Source organism: Podarcis cretensis (assembly GCF_951804945.1).
Source record: "Podarcis cretensis genome assembly, chromosome: 1".
NCBI lineage: Eukaryota > Metazoa > Chordata > Lepidosauria > Squamata > Lacertidae > Podarcis > Podarcis cretensis.
Window position 1 is genome coordinate 112021681 of NC_137170.1, and position 17453 is coordinate 112039133.

The window sequence follows — 17453 nt, forward strand, 5'->3', positions numbered from 1 at the left end:
ACTCCCTCTCCCCACATGGGAAATCGGTTGTGTGTGTGGAGGCACACACAACTTGCACTCATGCCAGCTCCCACCACCAGCACTCCTTCCTCATCCCTGATTCCCCCAGGCAGAGGTGCTCAGCACCAGCTGGCCTGGGGAACCCACTGCTGAGAATTTGTGAAATGGTGAGAACGGTTTTCATTCTAAGCTGGTCACCTTCTTTCTTTGCAGCATCATCGATTCTGAAAAGAGAGAAGCGGAAGAGGACGAAGAATGTTCATTTTAACTGCGTTACCGTGTACTACTTCACAAGGAGGCAAGGGTTCACGAGTGTCCCCAGCCAGGGAGGAAGCACCCTGGGCATGTCCACACGTCACAACAGTGTGCGCCAGTACACACTGGGGGAATTTGCAATGGAGCAAGAGAGGCTTCACCGAGAGATGTTGAGAGAGCATCTCAGGGAGGAGAAACTGAATTCTTTGAAGCTCAAGGTAAGGACAAGGCTAGCGAACTGCATTGCCTCTCTACCGTGTGGGCAAGAAGCAGGAAACAGAGGAATTGCCGCACTTACATCCTTGGCAAGATTGCGTCTCCGCTTCTAACATGGCTGCACGTCAGTTGCCCCAAGGAAGCTGGCATCTTCCCTGTTTCCCACATTAACTCATCAGATTTGTAATAGGCTTCCACCTGAGCTCTTTAAGGCGACAGCTTCCTTCCTGCTATGCAGATACGATGGCAATTCATTTCCCCCCATCAAAGTTCTCGCTTTGATCAAAATTTAAATATGGTTAGCCAAATTGCTTAGTGCGGATTGTTCTGCGCAAGAGATTTTGGCTGGTTATTTTAAGAAAGTGCTGCTTTGTGTTAGGAATCTGGGTAATGTGGGATGAGGCTGCCGGATAAAATATTGGAACCCATTTTATATGTGTTCTGTATGGTATCTACTTGCAGGAGACTCTGACTGAAGCATGTCCTGCACCAATCTGTTTATGTGTTCCTTCTCATGCCCAGTCAGAGCTTACAGGTACTGGACACACCTGGCGTTCAGAGAGATGATGCTACTGACTGTCTCTGCAAAATTTTGTGTCTCATATTGTTTGTCTGGGACTTGAGCAATCTCTTATTTTTTATGGTCCCAGGCTACTGGCAAATACACACACATGAAGACAAGTCACCATACATGGCCAGTGGGCCATAGTGGACTCGCATCGTCTGCTTAAGCGCCACAGAGGCACTCCAGATTGAGCAGGTGGTTGCAGCAGTATTTAAAGCACTCAGTTTGGCTGATTTGAAAGCAGATCACATCCAGATCAGAGTCAAAACTTACTGCAAATTCGTCCCTCAACTCTGTCCTTGTGAAGGGGAGTGGGCAAAGCAGACCACATCCCACATGTCTTGGGATCGCGCTGGCAGTGTTAGGAACAAAGCAGACGAGAAATGGGTTGTTACAAGATGATGGTGGCAGTGGTGATATGTACATGGCTTCCCATCAATGCTCTAGGCAGCTTAAAAAGCAAAAGCAAAAGCAAAACCGACACTATACAAAATTAAAAAATACAAAAGGAAATAATTAGCACAGATGAAAATAACAACTTAAAAACCTTTGTTCTAGTGAAGATGGAGAAAAACAGGTTTTATGCAGCTCTGCTTAAAACAAACAAATGAGTAAGAGTACAAAATGTATTTTGGTGGAGAACCTGGAGCCCTCCAAATGTCATTGGGCTCCAAGCAGCATCAGTCCCAGCCAGAATGGTGAACTGCTAAGGGTGATGGAGTCCAGCAACATTTGCCCACCCCACTCATTATTTAAAACCACATTTGAAACAGGAAAGGCCTTTTGTTGATTTTTAAAGCACATAGTGCACAGTCCCTGGTCAGCTGCAGGTTGTTTGAGAGCTCCTCCTGCTGGCCACTTGGAAAGAGAGCAGCACATTGGTTCATCTTTGTGTCAAAAATATTTTTACACGTTTCAAAGAAGTACGGTACATGGTGCTGTCTGTGAGACAAGGGTCTCAGAGCGAGCTGTACAGTAGAAGTAGATGCTGTTACACAGCTTCGTTGTTCTGTTTAGTCTGTGGCTCTGCAGAATCAAAGAAGCTATGGCAGAGCATGCAGTTACATGTGGGACCTGCAATAAACGTTTGCAGTATGAAGTGCTCCTGTTATGGACATTCCATCTCCACCTCTCATCAACAGTCAGTCAGCATTCCATGCCCACTGAGCATGCTCTGTCTTCATTGGGTTCTTTCTCAGGGTTCCCTTCCTACTTAGTGGTTTTCTTTTTCTAAAGATTAGTAGAATTTCTGCAAACCTTGGGGTTCTCAAGAGTACTCCTGTGTGCAGATGGTGTTGTTTTGCCTACTATCTCTGAGGTCTCAGGCTATGTAGGGCTGAATACAAATATGTAGCAGAAGGTGTATTAATATGCAGTCTTAATATTTTTGGGGGGAGGGGTTCCTATGCAGATTAGTTTAAATTTGCATAGGAAAATTTTCTGTTGCTGTAGAGCAGCTGTAGGGAGCCTCCAGCCACAGGCAAAATTATGCCTGTCAATTTGGCCTCCAAGGTTGTTGCCCACAAAGCATGCCCACCTGTCCCATAACCAATGTCGCACACAATGGCAGGTGTGGGGCAGCTGCGAACGTGGCCTCAAAGGGACAATCGGCAGCCTAAAGTTTATTTGCAAGTGGGGGTCCCTATCACACTGAGAGGAAGCCACACTGGGCTTGTCCGCACTAGACAGTTCCTGGTGAAAGAACTCCCTAGCGCAGCTTGGAGGGCTTATTTGCTCAGTTCCAAAGCAGTTTGCATTCAAGCCACTTTCTCAAATGAAGGACGAAAGCTCCGTTCCCAGGGGTGCAAAACTGAGCATGCTCCATTGCAGGCACACTCCCAGCACCAATCAGTTGTACCTGCCGACCAGCTACCAGTGGTTACATCGAAGCTCTTGGATTGAAAGGCGATTGTCAAAATTGGCCTGTGAAGGGTTGGGGAATTAAGGACCTTTACCACCAGACAGATCCAATTTAACATGCTTATTTTGCTTGTATTCCGTAAACAAAGCTTTGAACCTGCTAAGCTTCCCTAACGTCAGATTTGCAATTGGCATCCGTTCCTTGCTACAAAGGAACTCGTGAAGCAGGAACATTTTCTGCCCCACATCACTGATTTCTTCATTCGTGGCACAATTCAGGTCTCAGAGGACCTTTGCAGTATGTCATAGATAAGGCAAAACAAGATGACTACTACTGCAGTAGCAAAGCTGGAGATTAACATTAGGTTGAGGATCAATTCCATTAGAATGGAAGGTTTCTGAAAGTGTAGCCTTATTGGAGTTCACCGATTGGGTCTGCGTTGCTCCGGGACAGGAGGAAGGAAGTCAAATGACACCGAGGTTGGTTCAAAGAAAGAGCTTATTCTGCTCTCCGGATAGCAGAAGGCACTTGCGTGGTGAGTCCACAGCAGGTCCAAAGAAATCAGAGATTACATGCAGTATATATATCCTCCAGGCACCCTCTCCCTCCTTCCCCAGGAATCCAACCACGTCAGCCTATGTACGCAGGTTGACATCACATATGTTCTTGCTCTGGTATTCTTAACCATAAAAGGGTATTCCTTCCTGTACTTCTGACCATAAAAGGATCTTCCTCTTCCTACTCTTATCTTGGAGGAAGAGGTCGTCATCTCTGAGAACACGCTCTGGCGTTGTTCCCGGACTTTTGTGCGTCTTTTGTGGTCAGGACATAAGATAAGGCACAGACGTGTCTTCTCTGTTCTACTGGTACAGTCAGGGTTATCCCTTGCCGTAACTGATAAAGGAGAGAGTTTGTTTATACAGCTGTGTCCTTGTTATGCATTTTCTCAATAGCTCAAGTTTTATGCATTTTAGAGTGCTCTCTTGGAGAAACAAGAAAAGGGGGGGGGTTGAGTCAGTTTTAAACTGACTGCACAGAAACCCATTCCTTCAAAAGTAAAGTGCCCTGCCACTTAAATTGTTGCCAATACTCCCATGTGCCTTTCTTTCCCCTCTTTTGCATGACAAATTTGATGCTTTCCATCATGGATTGTCTGTAGCCTCACCTAGGAAAAGTGGCTGGTACTAGGAGTTAGGGATGCTAAAAGCTGCTGCCAGTTCAGATAGATAATACTGGGGTAGAAGGATGAATGGCCTCACACTATATAGGGCAGTGCCATGTAAGCAGTACTGGAACAAGCCAGCCCACTTCCATGCCAGGAGCTCCTTAGTTGAAAGCAGTGCTTTTCCCCCCTAAAAAAATGTTTAGGCATACTCTCATTTTCCTACTCATATTGAAATACTGCCCCTCAATGAGGCCAAACTTAGATTCATAACATGTTTAGGGGTATGTGTCCCCCCCCCCCAGAAAAAAAGCACTGGTTGAAAGCCATGTTCATATAGCCTTTCATGATAAAAACAGGGTTTGTTGCCCTTGTTAACTGTTTTCAAGCTGAGAATGGCTCTTCTTCTCAATGAATCCCCCACACACTTTTTCATGGCTCTGTGTTGCAGATGACTAAGAACGGCACCGTGGAGTCTGAGGAAGCAAACACTTTGACACTGGATGACATTTCCGACGACGATATAGATCTAGATAACACAGAAGTAGACGAGTACTTCTTTCTACAGCCTCTGCCAACAAAAAAGCGCAGGGCACTCCTGAGAGCCTCCGGGGTCAAGAAGATTGACGTAGAAGAAAAACACGAGCTGCGAGCCATTCGCCTGTCAAGGGAGGACTGCGGCTGTGACTGTCGAGTCTTTTGTGACCCAGAAACGTGTACCTGCAGCCTTGCAGGCATAAAATGCCAGGTGAGAACTGAACTCAGGTACAGTCTTAAAGGGGCCGGGGGGAACGAGGAGAAGCCAAAGTATAATTACAGGTATTTGTTTTTTAAAAAACCCAGTGGCATCCTCCCTCCACCATTCAAATGTTCCTAATGTATTTTTCATACTTCCCCAAGTGGTAGGAAATTCTAGGAGTCTCTTTATAATGCCTATCTCAGTATGCAACAGCAACTACGCTGTTGGGAAGCCAGGTGAGTGGCAGCACCCACCTATCCATTTGCTACAGGGGAGCAGCGTAAATAAGGTTCTCATAAGTCATGGCTTCTGATAATGAGTCCTAAGCCTGGTTAAGTGTAACCATGGTTGACAGCTATGGTAACATAACAGTTGAGATCATTTGGGTCCAGCAGAGTGGGGACGGGGGACTCATGCTCTAGAAAAGAGTATGAAACCCCCACGGACAAATCTTGATAGCTTTCCTATTAGCAAGCAATCAGCAGTTTTACATTTACGTTGCCCTTGGTGTCCTTTAAGGCAGTGTTTCCCAACCTTGGGTCTCCACCTATTTCTGGACTCCAGCTCCCATCATCCCTAGCTAGCAAGATCAGTGGTCAGGGGTGATGGGAATTGTAGTCCAAAAACAGTTGAAGACCCAAGGTTGGGAAACACTGCTTTAAGGAATGCGGGTGGCACTGTGGGATAAACCACAGAGCCTAGGACTTGCCGATCAGAAGTTTGGCAGTTCGAATCCCCACGACGGGGTGAGCTCCCATTGCTCAGTCCCTGCTCCTACCAACCTAGCAGTTCGAAAGCACCTCAAAGTGCAAGTAGATAAATAGGTACCACTCTGGTGGGAGGGTACTGGTTTGCCAGAAGCGGCTTAGTCATGCTGGTTACCTGACCCGGAAGCTGTACGCCGGCTCCCTCGGCCAATAAAGCGAGATGAGTGCCGCAACACCAGAGTCAGTCATGACTGGACCTAATGGTCAGGGGTCCCTTTACCTTTGGTGTCCTTTATGGAGCAACCAATTTTGAGATTCTTCCTTTCCAATGTCTCCCTGCTCTGGATTTATTTCCGCAAGATGCAATATAATGGACTGGGCATTTTAAAATTAATGTAAATCATTTATTTTCCGTATCACCCCTTTGACCATATATCTGAGGCAGCTTTCCTGAATATACCTCCTGGCTTTTACTGCCAATTTCTAGCTTGGCAAGGTTCTGCACTATAAAGTTCCTCCTTCCCACACCCTTAGTTAATCCATGGTCTCTTTCCTAAAGGTGGATCGTATGTCTTTCCCATGTGGTTGCACTAAAGAAGGATGTAGCAATACGGCAGGTAGAATTGAATTTAACCCTATCCGCGTTCGGACTCACTTTTTGCACACTATAATGAAACTTGAATTGGAGAAGAGCAGAGAGCAGCAAGTCTCTGCGCTGAACGGTTGCCACGGCGAGATAAGCGCTCACAGCAGCTCTATGGGCCCCGCAGCCCACCCGCTAGAATATTCTGTCCCAGATAACTTTGAGATTGAAGCAGAATCTCGGGCCGGTGTGATGCACTTGCAGTCGGCCAATGACTTGGACTGCCCAGGGGAAGAGGAGGAGGAAGAGGAGGAGGAAGACGCTAGCAGCTTTTGTAGTGGGGTTACAGATTCCAGCACCCAGAGTTTAGCACCCAGTGAAACAGATGAAGATGAGGAAGAGGAAGAGGATGACGACGAGGATGATGACGAGGAAAAGGTGGATGACTTTGTGGAAGGCTTGGGTGCTCATGGCGACATGGTGCAAGCTCTTCCTTCGGTCCTCTGCTACTCCGACAGCACTGCCATGCATGAGAGTCACTCCAAGGCTTCCTCCTATTATGGCAGCTCCTCAGCGCTTTATTACCAAATAGAGAACCACAGCCCTGGCGCTCCTAGCCAGATGCGTGAGGCTTACTCTGAAAGGGATACAGTTAAGAATGGTAATCTTTCTCTGGTGCCTTATAATCCAGCTTCAGAACAGTTTGTGGACTACACACGGCAATCAGAGGAAAGTTATAGCGGCTCGCTTTATCCTCCTTCAAACCCGTCCGTCATAGTTTGCTGCTCGTCTTCGGAGAGCGACGGCACTGTTCCGTGTAGTAGCCTATACGCTGAGCATAGGCCAAGACACTCCCAAGTGGACTTTCCCTCATACTTGAAAAGTCCTTCTCAAGATGGATTTGTTTCTGCTTTGAATGGCGGCACTCACCTCCCAGAGCATCCTGCTGAGAATTCGCTCAGCCTCTCAGAAAAGAGCAGACTGCATGAAGAGTGTATCAAATCGCCTGTCATGGAAACGGTACCTGTTTAAATTATTTTAGGACGGAATCCCTATATTTAACTGCACTCTGTTTTAATTCCCTGGAACCAATCTCTCCCCCCTCTTAGCAATAGAGGTAAGGGGACAAGACTGTGGTTAGTGTTTTGAATATTTCTTCTGGTTTAGGCCATTGCACAAAAGCAGTTCATGTAAAAAGTTAAAATTTAAAAATGGGGGGGGGGGGAATCAAATGGTCTTTTGATAGAAAATACCTAGATTAAATAATAATAAAAAATAGTCGCCTACCTGTTAAACTACGTGAAGCTGGCCTATCGAGACTCAAAGCTTCCCTTTGTATTATCAGACCAGTACAAGATAATGAAAATTTTACTTTGGAAACTTCATGTTTAGAGTACAAAATTGTCACACATATTTGAAGAGATGGTGACTTTTTAAATGTAGATGTGATTACTGTACAAAAAAACTGCCCCTGAATTGTTTGGTAATGTATATTTTATTTATTGTAGCTTAGTACTCATGTCTTGATAAAAAAATGAACAGCATGTTCTTTGGAGCTGAACATTTGAGCAGCACAGCACAGCCACTTCAAATTTCATAAGGAAAATTATATAAATATTTTGTAACCACATCTGAAGCTGACATTGAATTATGTTCTTTGAAGTGCCCTAGCCTCCAGTCACACTTGTAAGCTAGGGAGCAGTCCAGGAAGTACCACTGCTAGGCATGATCTGCTCGTTTCAGCAACACGTGTGGGGCATTCCTGTTCCATCTCTATAAAATGAATGAAGGGCGTGCACAAGCTCCGCCTTCTGAACTGCACTCATAGGCATCTATAATTGCTAGGAAGGTGAAATATAGGACAATCCTCTGGTTTTTGGTTTTAACTGGCACCAACATCCCTTGAAAATAAAGGAAGCTGGGCACAAGTCACCAAAAGTTAGTTGTGACTGGTTCACGCGTTTATTTTCTTTTGGGCATTTCATTTGTTGCTCAGTTTTCTACCCAAAAGCTACGTAAGGAAATGAACACTATTAAATACATGCAGAATCTAGTTGCTCTTCACATCTTCCTGCGCTCCACTTCCCAGAGGCACAGGTGTGGTTTTTTGCCATTGGACCTATGATGTAACATATATTATCATAGTAGTACAACCACTGCTTCTTTAGTAGTATGTACAATGGGGACGGGACCTCCAGTGACACCCCACCCCCCCACCCAAAAATAAACCCCCAGAGAGACTTTAATTTCTTACATTTTTTAGGTTTACATGGTTCTCCCCTTACACATTTTATTCTCTCAGTAATCCTGGAAGGTATTTTAAAGAGGCACCTAGTCGATTTTGTGACTGAGTTGGGAGTTGCCCACTCTAACCACTACACAACACCACCCTTGCTCTGCATTAGCCCCATGCACACAGACTCTCCATTACCTACAGTGGCCACATGAACATGCCAGATTGTCACTGTTTTGGGGTGGGATTCAATCACACACCAGGGTGCACAGTCGTAATTGTTGACAGGTTTCATGCAACAACCCACCCTCCAAACATCAGCCCTTTTTGCAGTAAGGAAAGTGTGGGATAACCTCTGCACAAGCGTATCAGAATGAATGTTTATTTAAAAAGCCAATGCTTTCTAATCTCCCCGCAAACAAATCAGGATGAATGCTCAAATTAACAGGCCATCTGGATTGCTATGGTTAATAGAAAACTAGCCTGATGAACCAGTGAAATCAATGGGACCTCATCTTCAATTCTTTCAGTAGAATTTAGTTGCAACTACCTTTCGGTGCATTGTGTGCCTCATGTTCACGTTCAGGATGAAAACTCTGGCTCTTTGTTGCCCTGCAAATATACAGCTAACTAATGCACTTTAGGGCCTCCCCTTACTTGTGGAGGCTATGGAAAGTCTTCAAGGTATGCTAGATGGTAGGTTTTTTATTTTTTTTATTTTTTTTTACTTTTAAATCATATAGGCAAAAATTAGGGGGGGAATGATCCATGTTTTCTCTAGCCAATTTCGGAATATATGAGTAAGTCATTGGTAAAAGGAGTCTTTGTGTTGAGAAAGCAAATGCATTGTAAACAGAAGACCGACAGGGTTCTAGGGGCATTGAGCCATTCACTCCAGTGTGACTTATTTCACCTATAGTACTGTAGCAATATTTTAAAGGCCTGATCCAAAAGGAGGTTGAAATCAACAGGAATATGTCCGCAGTTGCTGGTGTTCAGTTAAAGGACTCAAGCCTTTGCACTCCTCATTGTTTTTTGCTATTTATGCTCCAGCCAAGGCTACTGTGGACTCTGCCTTCTCCATTTACTTCTGTGGAGGAAGCGGGTGTGTGTATGCAAAGAAATGGGAGTCTGGAGACGTTAACTCCGCTGAAGTGAACTGGGGATCCTTGCAGGCAGCAGAGCACTGTGTGCACATCACAGAAATCCCTAATCAGGTGGCTGCTAATAGAAAATATTATTTTTAAGGTTTCTTATTCAATAGTGAGAACAATGCCTATGAGTGTAACCTGGGACTACAAAAGTCCAACATCTGTCTTTCCCACTTAACAGCCAAGTCAAGAGTTTTACCATATCCACAGATAATATAAAACTCTACTTTTTGGAAAAGGACAATTTAATAAGGCCATCCACACACAATCCTTTCATCTACAGGGGCAATTTTAAATTTAAAGCCTTGAGCACTGCCTATCTAAAAAATACATCACTTCCTGTTCTGTTTGGATAATTCAGTTCTTTTAAAAAGGGACTTGAGGAAGCACCTTTGTGCGCCTTTGTGCCCTTACTGGACAAACACTGTGATAAAAAGAATCAGCTGAACTTACTGCTACAGTATTTTACATTTAAGTAACATTTAAAATTGATATCCATATCCAGTTTCGATCAAGATTATACCTATCATGTAGAAATACCCTGTGCAGCCATGCACACATTTTGCTCCCTGCTGTAGACTTAAGGGTACTGTCTTAAATCAGCCTTTCTAAATTGGCTGTAAATGTTTGCCTTTAAGCACTTGCTCCTGGGGAGGGTAACATGGCCCTTCTGTCAATCAGCTCATGCTCCAAGGGGGCAAACGCCATAGTTGTATGAAGCATCAAGCTTCTTTAATAGTTTTATTAACTATTTTACCAGCCTGCATAATTCAAGCAGCCGGATCAACGTCTGCCACGCAGCAAGGCCCAGAGTCACTTGGATGTTAGCAAGGAGTCAAACTTCCTTCCCATGTGAAGCTCTCTCACATTCTACAGCACCACAGATTTGTTCGAATCTCCACCCACCCCCAAAAATCCAATTTCTTTTTGCCATATGGAGCACAATACATGGGAGATGGTGGAATGAACTCCCGTGGCTCACACAAGTGCTGTACTTCCTGTATTGTTAGCCCTTGGTTTGATATCTGTGAGCCTTATGTGCCAAATGGCTTGTTGTGACTAAATGACAAATAACAGTGAATGTGTTTTGTACAAGTTTTGCATGTTCTGCTTTAGTTTTCGTGATGGCTCTCTAGGCCATACAGATAATGAAGATGATCTTGCTGAGTTTACATGCATTGATGCCCATTAGTTTTAGGTACCAGTCAGCAAGTTGGAACACAGCATTCCCATTGGAAACAGACATTGTCGTACCTATTTCTGTCTAATAACAAATCACCCCGCACATTAATTTTAGCAGGCCAGAAGGAAAACAACTGGGAGCACTTTCCTGGCCAACTAAGTCTCACTTGCATGTTGTGTTATTGATCTTTAAAGATAGGCAGAGCAGATTGATTTGGCTCCAGGATTTTTTAGTATTTTTTTTTTTTTACAGCCAGGAGTGTTCTTTCCTGAAGTCTTCCAGTCTGCCTGCCGTTCTCAGTTACAGTAATCCAATGTGTCCCAAAGTCACAAAAAGGTTTTATTTTTTTTACCCCAGACACCAGATAGAGCACATGGAGAAATAGCCTGTACTGAAATGATTGCAAAGATACAATCATGTCATAGAATACAAGGCTTTTCTACATCAAGCCCCATGCACAGATGGATGAAACGTGAGATGGAACAACCATGCTGGATCCAATTTTTCTTCACATAGCATCCTTCTGGGAATGGGGCCCAGTGTGACAGGGACAGGATGCTCTTACTGGATCAAGATGACTCGGTTTACATTATAAGGGAGTGCTCTAAAATTTTCAGGAAATTCCCAATGTGCTAGATAAATTTATTTTTGTCCTCAAGTAATTCTTTCCCTTTTCCCCCTCCCCATTAATTTCCACAGGAAAATAGAACCATGTTTAAAACATGACTACAAGGATGTGGGATAATATGGAAGACAACACACAAGTTTGCAACTAACCTAAACTGAATTAATCTTGTTCATCACAAGTAGATGAATCCTAGTAGGATTGGGAGATGCACAAATCCTATGGCACAGTCAAGTGCCTTCTGTTCATATAGATGCATATCCTGATCAAAATAGATAATGCAACTCTCGAAGATTATGTTTATACATATCCCTATTTGCTAGAGAATGTAATACCAAGGATGAGGGAGTAAGGTGCCAAATATTACATTAGCAAGCAGGAGGGCTTCCCTGCAAGACTGAAAGCTTAGTTTCATTGTAAGGAATATATCTGAAATAGATATGCTGCAGCTCTTAGGATCACCTGCCAACACCTGAGCAACACTGTGTCCCCTGCTGCTAGTGTAAAGGACTAGCATGCCTCAACCTGTTAAGTCTTTTAGGAATAAGCATAGGCTCCAGCCCCAACTCTTGTAAGTTGCTATGGAAGACAATACCATCAGTAATTAACTGAAAAAGGGGGGGATATGGAAAGGGGAACAGAACCAATATGGTCTACTTACCCACCTGCAAAGGACCATGCCTCATCTACGGCAGTGCAAGCTATTCCTTGAGCTGTCTGTTAAGAAAACCGTAGGGTTGGAGTGGCAGTCCACCAAAATTCCATTTAGGAAATTTTATTTGCGATGCATGGTGAAAATAGCCTTTCCTCACTGCCCCCCAAAACCTTAACTATGTAGATTTAATGGGGTGTTTTTTCCTTCGGGGGTGGGTACCTAGGTGACCTGAAACTCATTTGTTTACAGCCAAAAGAAATATTAATATAGGAGCATGAATTTAACGCTTTTACTATTTCATACCTACTGATTCAGATGGCTACCATATTAACCTCATCCCATGCAAAGTAATTCATTCATTAATTCTTCATTCAGTGGACTAAGTTACAGGTGTTTTGTTTGGAAAAAGACTTGGGGTGGAGTTGGTAAAAATAACACATGTAAAGTATCTTAGGTACTAGAAATTTGATAAGACATAAATAGTAAAGAAAAATCCCTTCCTCTCCCAACAGCTTGGAACTCGCCATAGTGAAACTGACCTGCTCTTTCTTTCTTTCATTTACTTTGCTATTAAGGTTTTCAAAATGGAAAGCATTGTGTGGACAGGTGTGACCCAGCACTTTATTAGAGTGATGCAGCTTATACTGATTCACACTGTGTATACATTATGTAAGAAAACTCACCCAATAAGGAATCTCTTTGCTTTGGACAATTATTAGCTCTGTATGACTTACCCTATCTACTGTCCCTTCTTTTTTCTTTCTCAATTGCCACTGATATATGGAAAGAAAAACACAAACCTCATCTGTAACTCTGATCTGGAATGTTCTCAAGAATTAAAGTAAATAGTGTATACAGCCGTGGGTCCAATGGTATTTCCAATTCAGGAAAAATAAAAAATCAGAACTCGTGCTTTAAGATGTAGAAGTAGATTCTCATAGCTGCTTGAAAATTGTAAATAACCGTAATGCTGCTTTAACTTAACACATTTGAGGGTAGATACACAGGATTATCTTTTTATGAGGGTGGTTTTTAATCACCATGGATGGGTCTCTCAACTTAGCCATTGTAGACAGAAGCTACACACCACCACCCAAAGCCTCTTACTGGTGGTTAGTGTTATGCAAGGTAGCTTTGGCTCAGCTACTGTGGGCCCCTGTTCTGACCAGGTCACTTGCTCCCAGTTTTCTGTTCCTCAGGCATTCTTCCAAGATGTTTATGGCAAGAGAATAGAATGTTAATGTAAAACTCAAAACCCATAATTGGCATTATTCCCTCCATGTGTTGATTTAATTTTGCTTTATAAGTTGCAACTTCACAAATACCAAAAGGGTAATGTAGGCAACAAAAACATTTGACAAAACTTAACCTGGACCTTATGCTGTAATCTTTTATTTTAACTGTATCTTGTATTTATATTTTCAGTATTTATGATGAATGACATTTAATTTGATGTATTTATTGTGGCTTATTTCTGCAATGTATATATTACAAAATAAGCATTTATAAGTCTTAAAATTAGGTTATTTTTTTTCTTAGTGGCACTCGTATTATGCTGTATTTTTACTATATATTGTACAATATATATTTATTGTCTATTTGTTTGCAACAAAGTAAATCAGGTTTCTACGTTACATCTATTACTGCCTCTTTTGTACTGGGGAAGGGGTATCTTAATCGTTTAAAGTTTAATACTGTTTTTATTTCTTTTCATGGTACAGAAGATAAAATTTTGAAAAAACAATGATTACAACAGTAAACAACAAATAACCTGTCCTGATAAAATTACAAACTATTCATGCGTACATTCTTCTCTGCCTGGGAGCTACTACTTTGGAAATCTTCAAAACTAATGAGGACTTATCCAGATGCACCCATTCAAAAAGGCCACATAGCACTTTTATCCTGAGTGGTACAAACCCAGCATTAGGGGTATGCTAACCTGTCTTGTATAGTCTACCATCTTGGTTTTCCAAGAATCCCTATGGCCTACTGATACATTTTAAAATTTCCAAAGCAAGAGTATATTATTCAAGATCTCTTAACTGTAGAGCTTAACTTATCCATGACAGAGAATTCTGAAAACAAGCAAAGTGTCTTTCCTGGATCAGATCAAGTCCAAAATACTTTATTTTTCGCTCTATAAGACACACTTTTTTCCTCCTAAAAGGGGGAAATGTCTGTGCGTCTTATGGAGTGAATGCCTATGGATGGCGGCGGGATCCCGCTGAAGTCGTGAGTGGAGGATCCATGGCTCCCCTTCCTTCCTGGTTCGCTCTGAAGCAGCAAAGCGGGAGAGGAGCCGCTTACACGGGTGTAAGCGGCTCCTGTCCACCTTCGCTGCTTTAAAGCGAGCCACGCAGGAGGGAGGGAGGGAGGGAGGGAAGGAAGGATGGACGGGCTCTCCTTCCCTCCCTCCTCCCCGGCTCAGCTCGCTTTAAAGCAGCAAAGCGGGAGAGGAGCCGCTTACATGAGAGGAGGCTTCTGGGGTTCCTGTGTTGGGTCTGTCCAGGGGTATGCTGCCTCCCCGCTCGTCGCTCCTTGAGCGCGCACGCTAAAGAAACATACAGCTCCTGTCCCTCTCCCTCTCACTCTGATATACCAGTACAGTGGTGCCTCGCAAGACGAAATTAATTCGTTCCATGAGGCTCTTTGTATAGCGGTATTTTCGTCTTGCGAAGCAAGCCCATTGACTGCTTATCGGATTAGCGCTATTAGCGGCTTTTAGCGGATCAGCTGATAAGCGGCTTAGGGCTTAGGAAAAGGGGGAAAAAAGGGAAAAAACCCCGCAGGAACTCGCAAGACATTTTCGTCTTGTGAAGCAAGCCCATAGGGAAATTCGTTTTGCGAAGCGCCTCCAAAACGGAAAACCCTTTTGCCTAGCGGGTTTTCCGTCTTGCGAGGCGTTCGTCTTGCGGGGCACCACTGTAGCTTATTAAATAGTTTAGTACAACATTTGATTCAGAATATTTCCCCCCCCCCCATTTTCCTCCTCTAAAAACTAGGTGTGTCTTATGGTGCGAAAAATACTGTAGTTCAAATTCTTTTGCAAGAGTCCTAGCAATCAGCAGCTACTGGTGGGCCACAATGAATTGACTAATTTAACCTTTGTTGTATTCCACATGACATTGGGGAAGGGCTTTGAGGCGCTAAGCATGAAAGACATCATTCTTCCCAGCCCTGCAATTCCTACTTTTTTTCTTTCAGAAGTAAACTTTTATTTTTATCATGGGACTTTCAATATGACTTCTGTCCCAGCAAAAGTTGCGTTCCCACTGGTAACCCAGCCAACTACACTTTGCTGCTCCCCACCTCTTCATTCCAGTTTCCTCCACATCGCTCTCTTATGCACCTTCTGCTAGTCTTCTAAAAGCAGAATCAGCAACAGGAGAAGCCTGCAGTTTAAACAGTGGTGGTGGAAAAACAGCGCCTTTCTTAAGAGCAGTTTAGCTCTTAAGGTCACAGAGGTGTTGGCAAGGTCTAAGAGGAGAGCCCTATTTTCAAGGGACTGAGAGGAGCTGTAATTTAAAAGATATGGAGATGCAAAGGACTAGGATTTGGGAGTGGGGATAGGGCTGAGAGAGAACTGGGGGGCAGGTTTTTTCTATTTATCACCACCCGCCCTTGGTGAGGCTTGTTTGACAATGAGAAATCCAGCCTTTAGAGTTACCAGCCCAGTCATGCGAAATACCCTGCTAACAAGAGATTCAGCAGGCGCCTTCTGTGCCAACTTTTAAACAGCTGCTAAAAACTTCTCTGGTCTGCCAGGCAATTAAGTGCACATCCCCACAATGGCCTAGTGATGTTTGTTTTTAAGTTCTTTTTTATTTTAAACTGGGCTTTAACTTTTTATGACTTTCTTGTTTGGTTTTAGGTTTTTATCTTGTTGTAAACCACCGTGATACAGCGATATATGAATATTTAAACAAACACATGTTCAAAGCAGCCAATCACTTCTTTCATGGGTAAAACTCTGTGCCATCAGAAACACCACCACCCTTGTCAGCGGAATTTGGTTCATGTGGGTTTACACAAAGGATTAGGAAGCTGTTTTTCTAGACGCTATTGGAAATAATTTTGCAACAGCATCCTCTGCTGGTTAGTTTATTGAACAAGCATTTAATAAATAAGAACTTCAAAAGGTTTGTTGGTTTGCTTGTTTTAAAAAGGAGCATTTATTATTATTATTATTATTATTATTATTATTATTAAATGCATATACCACCCTATACCTGCAGTTCTCAAGGCGGTCCACAGGATAAAATTAGACTATAAAACTACAAAGTACATAATCAGTAGTCTAGATAAATCTGATATTTAATATTATCCTGTTAAATACACTCTGCAGACACGGGGAATGAATCTCCAACATTAACATGTTCCTTTCAGGAGCTATACCTTTCACTGATTCCCTTTGGCTATTTTACAGCTACAGTCTCAAAGAATTTGAAAACAGAATTAACTAAAATAAAAGATAACACAGGATTGATAGAACTGTAATAATAGAATGCTGCATTTTACAAAATATATTATTATCTGAACGAGATTACACATATGGTGTACCTTACCTGGATTGATGCAAGAGAAAGAAATCAACATCTGCTGCCAAGCTGCTATTTATTTTGCTGTGAATGATGATCGATGGAGCTCTGTGGCTTCCTTTGGAGGAGACATACTGACACAATCACAAAAAAAAACCACAAATATCTTTTCCACAAGCACTTGAATGCAAGAAAACAGCTTTGGAGAATGCAACAACTTATTTCCCATTTGCCAGAAACAGATGGGTGGTCCTACTTTTTAACTTCTGGATTTGGGTCTGCCTTTAATGGAGCTGCTCAGATTCCAAAGAACCTTGTGGAACCAGAGGCCTAAGAAAGGAGGTAGGGCTCCAAAACGTATCAGGTTATTAAAGGAAAGGGGCACTAGAAAATGATAGCTGAAGAAGTTTAAAAACAGAGGAATTAGGTGAAATAAGAGAAAAATCAGAGCATGCATTTGAACATAAGGTGCTGATAGACGCTGTAGCTTCTAGACCAGGCATCCCCAAACTCGGCCCTCCAGCTGCTTTGGGACTACAACTCCCATCATCCCTAGCTAACTGTAGTCCCAAAACAACTGTAGTCCCAAAACAACTGGAGGGCCGAGTTTGGGGGTGCCTGTTCTAGACGATGGCATGCAACCATGTTACTGCTACAGGCCAGTGCCTACGGGCCTCAGTAATTTGCAATGCATTCATTATTCTAACGTCCAAAGGATGCTCTAGAAATTAATCTGGATAGTCTAGATTAATTCCACATCAGGCTGCCTGCTCCCTCCTGCCAGCGTGAGCAATACAAATACACAAACATGGCTACACTTTGCCTGCAGAACTGCCAAACATTTGTTCCTGGTTGGTCCCAGGGCTGTGCTGCTGCAGTTGCCAAGGTTTTTTGTGTTTCCTTTTTTAGTGGCTTTGAACATCATACCAAGTCACTGGAGCACACTCAGACCCAAGCAAAGAAACAGAAAGCTGCAC

The 17453-nt window shown here is 43.1% G+C and overlaps 1 protein-coding gene across 3 annotated transcripts in view; it reads left to right on the forward strand.

Annotated features, from left to right (window-relative positions):
- CSRNP3 (cysteine and serine rich nuclear protein 3) overlaps positions 1-13686 on the forward strand; it is an 89740-nt gene extending 76054 nt beyond the window's left edge. For 2 of the 3 annotated variants that reach the window (XM_079978674.1, XM_079978676.1), the window contains 4 exons: positions 214-473; positions 4511-4807; positions 6065-7108; positions 13657-13686. In XM_079978674.1, the coding sequence (XP_079834800.1) occupies positions 214-473; positions 4511-4807; positions 6065-7108; positions 13657-13671 (1616 nt within the window). In that variant the 3' untranslated portion in view covers positions 13672-13686. Of the gene's footprint in view, positions 1-213; positions 474-4510; positions 4808-6064; positions 8303-13656 lie in introns of those variants that run through there. The other variant, XM_079978675.1, reaches the window with a different exon arrangement.
- The last annotated feature ends 3767 nt before the right edge of the window (positions 13687-17453 follow it).